Here is a 9,783-nt window from a genome sequence, read left to right as displayed (position 1 = left end):
CGTAAGAGTCTGCCAATGTAGCCTTAATGATTTCTTTTCACAAAAAGCTAAGCTTGCATGTATTTACGTTTCTTAAAACTGAGCTGTGCTTAAATGGGTCAATGCATTATTTCATAACAGACCAAATAGAAAATAAATATTAAATGTTAAATATAGCCTACATATCTGTACATGTTAAAATCAGATTATGTAGGTTACACAGTATAGTTAGAATTTTTTTTCCATCACATTTTAATCATGGATAGTTGGACAGTAGCACATTTTAATCATTTGTGACCCGCTCTAGCGAAATGAGTCGGAAGTCGCAACGTTCTATTTTGAGATATGGCCGCTTACAGTAATTAACATTGAAAATATCCATTTTTTTTTTTACCTTATATGAAAGAAAAGGTCTTCAAAATTAATCTCCCAAAGTTTCATCACCACAGTAATTGCGAAAATGCACTTAAATTGCTGTTTAAGTTGACTTGCAACTCTTAATCTCACAAAGAATATCTCGAATAACGCTGTTTTACCAGCCGGCTCAACAGAGGATTTCGCACGAGGATTTGGGTATTCCCTGAAACGTCATGATCTCAGTTATCCAAATATGGTGTGAAAACGTCAGTCCCTTCTTATTAAACCTATCAAAATGTTCACAGAGTCTCCTCAGTTGCCAATAGGAAGCCCTGTTTACAGCCTTGTGCGACGCGATTGGTCCACCTACCATCCTGTCAGATTAGCAGTGCTACTGTAGTCTAATGCTAGCAACATTTTCTCCAAAATATCTCCTTAAAAAGTTTGCGTTTCACTTAATACTTTGTATTCAACCTCGTCATTTTTATAGTGTAGTGTAGTGTATACCGTGTGTTTAATGTTTAGGGTCATGTCGTCATTTAAAGAAAGTGAAATAGCTAAAGCATTAAACTCCGTTGACGCCTCCAATTTGCGCTCTGCTGCTGGCCAGGAAGACTGGATAAAGCTGGTGAATGACTACTTTGGATGTAGTGATGTGCCATCTGATGACACTGACAGCGATGAAGACAGTGACTTTGACTCACGACCGACTTTGGAGCTTGCTACCCATACTGGCGACGACAACGACGACGACGACAACATTGAGGACTTCTCGAGCGAGCAGCCTGTCACTGACATAGGCGAGGTGGAGAGGGTTATGTCCACCTGTGAAGCAGTGTGTGTGGGTACGGTGAATGAAAACCGAGAAGATGAGATCACAAAAATTCGTGCGTTTTCTTGCAAAGGTTGTAAACTAAACAATGGGCAAGAGTGTTTTAAATCTTTCGAGGAGGACTTCGTTTTCGACCTTCGATTATCCATGGCGTCTCTTTCTGAATACGAGAAAGACCTTATTCTTCTGGGGAAGATCAGCTGTCACTTCCAGAATGATAAATTCACGTGTTCGACGAAGAAAATCCAGCGAGAGCGTCAACATCAAAGGTCGGAATATTACTTGGATGGAAAAAGAATTTGCCGTGAAACATTCAAGTTCCTACATTGGTAAGTAGGCCTAGCTTTACAACCATTACACTTATGCGACTGATCAGAAGTATGTTCTTGATTTTACTGACAGTAGCTTACGTGATGTTCCCGTTAAATTTCAGCATCAGCCAGAATAAACTGACAGCTCTGCTGAAACACTACAAGGAACACGGCTTGACCCCACGAGTTAAAAAGTCTGGAGGTCGCCAGAGAAGAGATCAGAGACTGCTCACACATGACGACATCTGCCGTGTTGTTTCGTTCATCGTGAACTTCGCAGAGCTTCACGCATTGGTTCTCCCTGGTCGCATTCCCGGGTATAAACGTTTCGATGTGAAGTTGCTGCCATCTCATCACACCAAGGCGACAGTTTTCCGTGCTTATGAAAGCGCAATTAAGGCAAGAGGTAGGTGTTATCCAATGTCGTAGTGGTACAATAAGAGGGGGGTAAATGTAGTAGGCTATGCAGAATCAGATGTTTAAAAAGACATGCAGAATATGTTTGATGATGGAAGCTTATTGCTGTGATATTAATCCTGTAAGGCCTGTATACTTGTAAACTTACTCTTAATTATAGTCTGATGGTTTCCAGGACTTAGTGGGTTCAATCTTAAATCAGGATAATGCAGTGGGATTTGGCAATGTTAATAGTTGCATTTGGTACATAAACTCTATTAAGATGTGGATAAACTGTGTTTACTTGCGTTTAGCTACCACTACATCCTTGCTTATTACTGAGCATTTGTGTGCTGAAATTATGTAAATAAGCCTACACTGCAAATAAGCCTATGCTGAAAAAACATAAGTAGATCTACCTTTGATTACAACAGCATTAAAAAACTGAGATGTTGAAAACAGTGCATTGATACAGAAATTAAGCAAGCCTTTCTCTATTTTGTTTTATCAGAACATCGTGTGGTGAGTCTTGTGACCTTTCGACGCCTGTGGAAGACCCTTGTCTTTGCCATTGTGCGTACAAAGCCAATGACTGACTTGTGTTGGCAATGCCAAAAGAACAACTCCATCATTTACAAGTCCGCTAACCTGACTGAGGCAGAGAAATCCAGTCGCTGCAGAAAACAGGAGGATCACCTTGTGAAAGTCACCCTAGAACGTTCACTCTATCAAGAGATGGTCCAGAAAGCTAGGGATACCGTGAAAAACAATGCCATTCATGAACTCTGCCCATGTGATCCATGCTCCCAAGACATCACGATGCATTATTCCTTCGATTATGCACAGCAGGTGCATTATCCCTCTGACCCTCTTCAGCCTGGTCCCATGTATTTTTTGACACCCCGCAAGTGTGGCTTGTTTGGCATCAACTGTGAGGCCATTCCCAGACAAGTGAATTACCTTATTGATGAATGTGTATGCATCACAAAAGGAGCGAATGCTGTGGTGTCATTCCTTGACCACTTTTTCAAGCATTATGGCATGGGTGAAAAGGATGTGGAGCTGCATTGTGACAACTGTACAGGACAAAACAAGAACAACACTGTGCTGCAATACCTGCTGTGGAGAGTGCTTCATGGTTTGCATGAAACAATCACATTAAATTTTCTCATAGCAGGACATACAAAGTTTGCACCAGATTGGGCATTCGGGCTGGTAAAACAAACGTATCGCAGGAAGATGGTTTCCTGTCTGAATGACATTGTAGATGCTGTTAGAAGTAGCACACAGACTGGAGTCAACATCGCACAACTTGTCGGGGGAGAAGATGGGAAAGTCGTTGTGAATCAGCGTGACTGGCAGTCATTCCTCAAGCCATTCTTCCGACCTCTCCCTGGTATAACCAAACACCAGCATTACAGGTATGTAGATTACATCAATAACGTGCTGATATATGTAGGTAATTGTTAAAGTGTGTGCGTGTGTGTGTGTGTGTGTGTGTTTGTAAGAATGGATGATTTACTCATTTTTTTTCTCAAACTTCTGTATTTTCAGAATGAGCAAAGACTATCCTGGCTGGGTGTTCTACAAGGAATTTGCCAATTCTGAGGAACGTGGAATATGCCTGCTCAAAGAGGATGCACCACCAATGCAGAGACCCCTTGCTGTCAAGCCTCCTGGTTTGGATTTGAAACGTCAGGACTATCTTTACCAACACATTCGTGAGTTTTGCACTGACAATACAAAGGACATTACATGCCCAAAACCAGCTGGGGAGGTGAGCTGTTTCACTGAGAAAGAACCTAAGAAACGTAGAGTTGAAATATGATTTCAACTATGTGTCTCTGTGTTTATGCCACACACACTCTCTCACTAACTCACTGACTCTCTCTCAGTCTCCCTCTCTCTCTCTCTCTCTCTCTCTCTATGTAGATACATGTATATAGTCAATGTCTCTCTGCCACACACACACACAGACACACACACACACTGAACACTCACTCACTGACGTTTTGCCACTCTCTCAAAGGCTTTAAAGCGAAAAAATGTAGTATGTCTGTACTGACTCTCTCTCAGTCTCTCTCTCTCTCTCTCTCTCTCTCTCTCTATGTAGATACATGTATATATAGTCAACGTCTCTCTGCCACACACACTCACTCACTCACTGACGTTTTGCCACTCTCTCAAAGGCTTTAAAGCGAAAATGTAGTATGTCTGTTTTGACTCTCTCTCAGTCTCCCTCTCTCTCTCTCTCTCTCTCTCTCTCTATGTAGATACATGTATATATAGTCAACGTCTCTCTGCCACACACACTCACTCACTCACTGACGTTTTGCCACTCTCTCAAAGGCTTTAAAGCGAAAATGTAGTATGTCTGTTTTGACTCTCTCTCAGTCTCTCTCTCTCTCTCTCTCTCTCTCTCTATGTAGATACATGTATATATAGTCAATGTCTCTCTGCCACACACACACACACACACACCGACATTTTGCCACTGTCTCAAAGGCTTTATCTCCATCTGTTCTGTCTTTTGTGGTTTTGGACATGAGTCTGTCAAATCAGCTGAATTGAATTGTATTGAATTTAAATGAATTGAATCTCTGTAAAAATCGCCTTAAATTATTATTGAATTATTTGATAAATATTGAATAATGTGTAATAAATATTTTGAAATTATTGATGTTTCAGTCTGATTTAATAGCTTTTTCTAAGTATCTAAATGCCTTTAGTAAAATCATGTTGTAAAAAGACTGGATGCAGCTCTGGATGCCAAGGATTACTGAAGAGGTCATCAAAAAACGGACGGAAAACTTTAAATGCGATTATCTCGGGTTTTCAGTTGGAAAAAGGTGCTGCCACGCCATAATTCAAATGAATGTAACTTCATAACCATTTAAGATAGGACTTTGACCAATACATCATTTTAAAGCTTATGTTCTCATCTTTCCAAAGATACCAATATCTCAATTTTGAGTTCTTGGTCACTGTGACTCATTTTGCTGGATCAGGTCACATTTTATATATCTATAGTGGCTGGTGAGTGGCTTTTTTTTGGGGGGGGGGGGGGGGGGGTCCCCTCGAAAGCTCAGACCAAACCTACGCCCTTGGGGATATTATTGAATTTATATTGAGTTTTTGGGAAAATGTCTAAATGCCATATGTTTTAATCTGTTTAAGGTAAGGTACACAATTTATTTGAATTCTATTTAACCTGTAAGAGGCTTATGTTTGAAGGAAATTTAATTATTTCTGATATTTGACAAATATCTGACAAAAATTGTTTTTTTTAATGATTTAAAAAAATACTTAGGGTTTTAAAATCAACAGTGAACCTCTGTAAATATGTATTTGATAGGAAAGGACAGTTTTTTGCTAAAATTACACTGTTTGTACTGGAAATGTCCCCATAGCATAGGAAAAAGTGTGTAAAAATATGCCATTTTGGAATACGGCGGCCATATTGGATTTTTGGACCAAAAACTAGGCCTAATGTTTCCAGCAGATGACCTGTATATAGATATTACACATATCTATATCCTACTTCATACTATTCTTACTGCTCTGTTTTTATTATTTATATCAGTGGTTCTCAAAGTGCGGGGGAACAGAGATATGGCAGATGGGGCAGGATGAAGTGGAGGAATTATTATTTTTTGTGCCCATCGTTTACAATGCCTTTCTTTTTTGACAAGGAAGATCACAGATTCAAAACAAAATAATCACACATAAACATAGGAGTCAAACAGACCGACATATGAATTTAAATAACGTTTTCAACCAACGGAACGAGACCGGAAATATAACGTGGAGCCAAAATGCGAGACCATTTTGGCTGGTTGATGGGGGATCATCCACCCACCTCCAAAATGGGGAAAGAGAGAAAAATCTTGAGAACCAATACTTTATATGTTGAGTGTTATATTTTGAGAGCAAAAATGAATCAGAGTCAAGTTTAGGATGCATCGTAGACAGGTTATCTTTCATTGTTCATCATTCATATGGCCAGAAAAGAATGAGATGACAGTCGAAAGAGACAATTACCGTGCTGTTATCATTTGCTTGGTATAACTAGCCTCCATCACTCAACCAGTGCTAACGGTAACATTATTTTACCTGTGGATATAACATTAAGCTGGTGTAAGATTAACGTACCTGCAGTAAAAACCAAGCATGTCCGATAAACATTCTCAGGTTTATTTCGGATTCAAGAAGAAATGGGAATTACATTTCATGTGAAAATCATCCTACCCTTATTAGACATTCTCTGCTGTAAGCTGTTGTCCTTGTAAGTAAGTAAGTAACACACGTTATAATCAGGGCTTTGAACCAGAATTTTTCCTCAATCGGTTCGTTCCAAACAGAAACAGTATTTTAACGTTTCCGGTTTTCGGTTCTACCCTAAAATTGACGTTCCTGAACTGATTAGAACATAAAAATAAAGTTCCTGAACCGGTTAATAACGTTTCATGTTGTCAGGTTGTTGCGGGACATACAAATAAATAGGCTGCTCATTAGAACTTTAAAATTATATTGTTAGTCTACATAATGTTCCTTAAGTCTCTATCCGGTCATCAAACATTAAAAAATCAATATAGGCTACATTATGTAAGCGGCATAACTGTAATTCTGACATGGCTACATTTTTTTCATGTATAAACATGAAAATTTCTTAAATCATATTGCACAGAAATCTTGTCAAAGAAGGAAAAAAATAACGGTATTAACCCTATTAACATCAATTATTTTAGATAAACGATTCTGTCCCGGAACATAAACATTTTTTAAAGTTTCTGGGTTTTTTTCTGTTCCTAGCAAAACATAAAAAGTTTCTGGTTTTCGTTCCATGAACCGGTTCAAAGCCTTATAATTGCCGATACCGATAGTATGTACGTGCGTTTGTGGATATGTGTGTGTGTGTATTTGTGCGTTCGCACGTGTGTGTGCGTGGATGTGTGTCTGTGCGTGTGGATGTGAGTGTGTGCATGCATGCGTGTTTGCGAGAAAGACTGTGTGTGAGTCATCCTCTACCTACAACCCTTCGCTCAGCACCTACATCTACAGGCCGATGGGTGTACGGACACGGTATGTACACATACATTAATTTGATAGCACCCCATGGATGAAATTCCACAAAACTTGGAATACCCCCAGAGGATGTCAGGTTAATCATACACATGAAATTTGCTGAAGTTCAGAACCTCTCATCTGAAGATAGCTTGGCAATTAAAGCAGTATAATATTGCATTTTCATTTTTTACCGGGTGGGTGCAAATCACAAATGACTGGTCATGGGCTAAGTTGATGCGGACCCTTGAGACCAACATACCATAAACATTTTGTCATCCTCCTAACCCTAGCTAGCGGTGGTCATAATACAGTAATTAGGCCTGCACAATTTGGGGGAAAATAGGAATCACTTTTTTTTAGTTTAGAAATGATATCACGATTCTCTGCCATTTTTTTGTTTATTGCACACATGAACTAACGCTGATGAGCCAGACCCACATCAAGATGTTGGGTCTGGGAACTTACCATTGGCAGTGGTCAATCCAAGGGGCGGGATAAACGGTTGTCTTTCAAATTTTCTCTGCAAGCAATAGGATAGCGCTACAACTCATGACTCCCATGCATTTTCCCACCAGCAGAGCTAGTTGGCTAGTTAATCAAACTTTTGCCAATTTAAAAAAAATCCCATCTCGAGTCGCGATTCAAAGATTGCTGTTCGCCAGCAGCAGCATCCATCTTCTTTGTTTTCAAGTAGCAGGAAATTCATGTGTAACCGTCGCCGACTCTATACACAAAGGCGCGCGGGAACCTATTTTTGACCAGGGGTGCTGAATAACAAAAATAGCCTAATGGATGTCCGACGATTTGTCCCCCGATTATATCCGATTTTGGATTTTGACTGCTACGTCATTTTAGTGCGGTGTGTGGGTGATAGAGCAAAATTTTAGAAAAGTCCTGGGTAGCCACAAATTCCAATGTTCCGCGGCAGCACTCCGACTCCACTGTGCCCACCCTAACCCCACAGAAGCGCACTTGACATCATTAGCCTATTTCAGTATAGCTAAGGAAAATGACTTTTCTGATCGTCAAAACCACACCAGAGATGTTTGGCTTTAAATATATAGCCTAATAATCAGGCTGCAATGATCTCGCAAATAATTTCTGAATAGCCTAAAGCAGGGGTCCCCAACCTTTTATGTACCATGGACCGGTTTGATTGCCATTCTTTTTTCACGGACCGGCAGGGGGGGGCTGGGGGTTCGGGTTGTGCAATGTTCCATATGTGTTGTGCATGCATTACTTGAAAAGAACTAGCTCCAGTTATGTATGAACAGTGAAGGTAACAAACTCTTAAACATGTGAAAAACGTGAACTTGAAGAAGTGAAAATTGAACAATATGAACTATGAATATGAATATATATATGAAACTTGAAGCTACATCTATCAAGTGTGAACATGTTTAACAAAATATGGGAACAAAACATGGGAACTAAACGTGCATTACGAATACAATCAGTGGGAGCCCTGTGCTTGTTTCTCTGCAACAAGAAGGTTCCATCTGGGGGTGATGGAAGATAGTGACACCCTCAGTGTGTTTGAAATGTCCAGTCGATTGCGCAATTTGGTCTTAGTTGCAGTCATTGCCGAAAACCCGGCCTCGATATAGGAGGATAGGCCTACGTGGTGGGAAATGGTAGCAACGTTTTCAGCGCTTTTACGGCTATCTCGGGATATTCTGCTTTGGTTTTGATCCAAAAATCCGCCAGAGAGGTTTCCTCATACACACTCTTAAGACCACCGTCATTTGCAATTTCGATCAATTGCTCTTCCTCCTGCGCTGACAAGTTAGGACTATTTGGGATACTGACAAATGGGTTGCAGACCCACTCATTGGTTTGCCATGGATCTTTGGAGGATGGGAAGTAACGCTCAAACTCATTTGAAAGCGCAACAAGGTGATCGCGCACCAGCTGCGAGAGAAAGGGCCCTGCCTCAGTCTCTCCCAAAACCCCCAGATTTGAGATGACAAATAAACAATTTACTATCTGATTATACCATTGTTGTAACCATTAATAGTGTCTGGTCTGATATATCTGCCGGCCGTAAAACTAATTTATACTGTTAGCCTGCTAGCTTACGTAAGCTAATATAGTTTAACGTCAGGCCTTTGCTAATGTCATACCGTAGTGTTAACCAAAGATTCTAGAGTGCTACGCTCATTTTTAAAAGATGCATTTAATCCAAAGTCATGTCTAGCGAGACAGCTCTCTATGTAGAGAGGGAGGCAGTAGGCAGCTGTCTTCCGTTTCAAACAGACCCAGAGTCTGATGCAGGCCCAAATCCACCCAGAATTCATGTCTTTCTAATGAAACCAAGACTGTTAAATTTCAAAGATATTGGCTATAGTAAGTTTGTTGATGGGGATGGAGTCGCTAAATATTTTAGAAAGGAAACTGAAAGTCATAGAGCCTGCAAGCATACTGCTCCTACCAACAACTTGATACTAAACATTTAGAGCAAGAACAACCATGTGGTGACACTGTTTCAGTGAGTAAAGATTCAGTTTGGAATAAGACACACTTTGCGGAAACATGAGTGTGCTACGGAGAGCAAAGAAAAACGTGAGCAATTTGAATATGCTTCATATCAAGTACACTCTAAAAAATGCTGGGTTATTTTTTCAACCCAAACGCTGGGTTGAGGCTGTTGGGTCATTTTGTTTGGTTGTTTTTACTCATATTGGGTCATTTCTGTAAACCAGCTTGCTGGGTTGATAGTTTATCACTGCTGGGTTGATAGTTTAGGGCTGTGCTCCCTCCTGTCCCCCACCTGATGTGGAGTACACTACCCAGCACCAGGGTGACTTCAACACAGCTGCATAGTTATTTGAAGGTTGAGGG

General features: G+C 40.3%; 1 protein-coding gene across 1 annotated transcript; it reads left to right on the top strand.

Annotated features, from left to right (window-relative positions):
* Positions 1–378: 378 nt before the first annotated feature.
* On the top strand, positions 379–2,627 carry LOC143113490 (uncharacterized). Its single transcript, XM_076275441.1, has 4 exons — positions 379–1,497; positions 1,602–1,885; positions 2,387–2,452; positions 2,611–2,627. Exons 1-4 carry the CDS (start codon positions 854–856, stop codon positions 2,625–2,627), a joined length of 1,011 nt encoding a protein of 336 aa, XP_076131556.1. The 5' UTR covers positions 379–853.
* Positions 2,628–9,783: the final 7,156 nt, after the last annotated feature.

The sequence above is a fragment of the Alosa pseudoharengus genome, unplaced genomic scaffold (assembly GCF_046254945.1).
Source record: "Alosa pseudoharengus isolate Yale_2024_CS ecotype anadromous, Long Island Sound unplaced genomic scaffold, YU_APseudo_1.1 YU_APseudo_1.1_scf_86, whole genome shotgun sequence".
Lineage (NCBI taxonomy): Eukaryota > Metazoa > Chordata > Actinopteri > Clupeiformes > Clupeidae > Alosa > Alosa pseudoharengus.
Note: the sequence above shows the minus strand (reverse complement) of the source record. Positions and strands in the feature narration are given on the sequence as shown.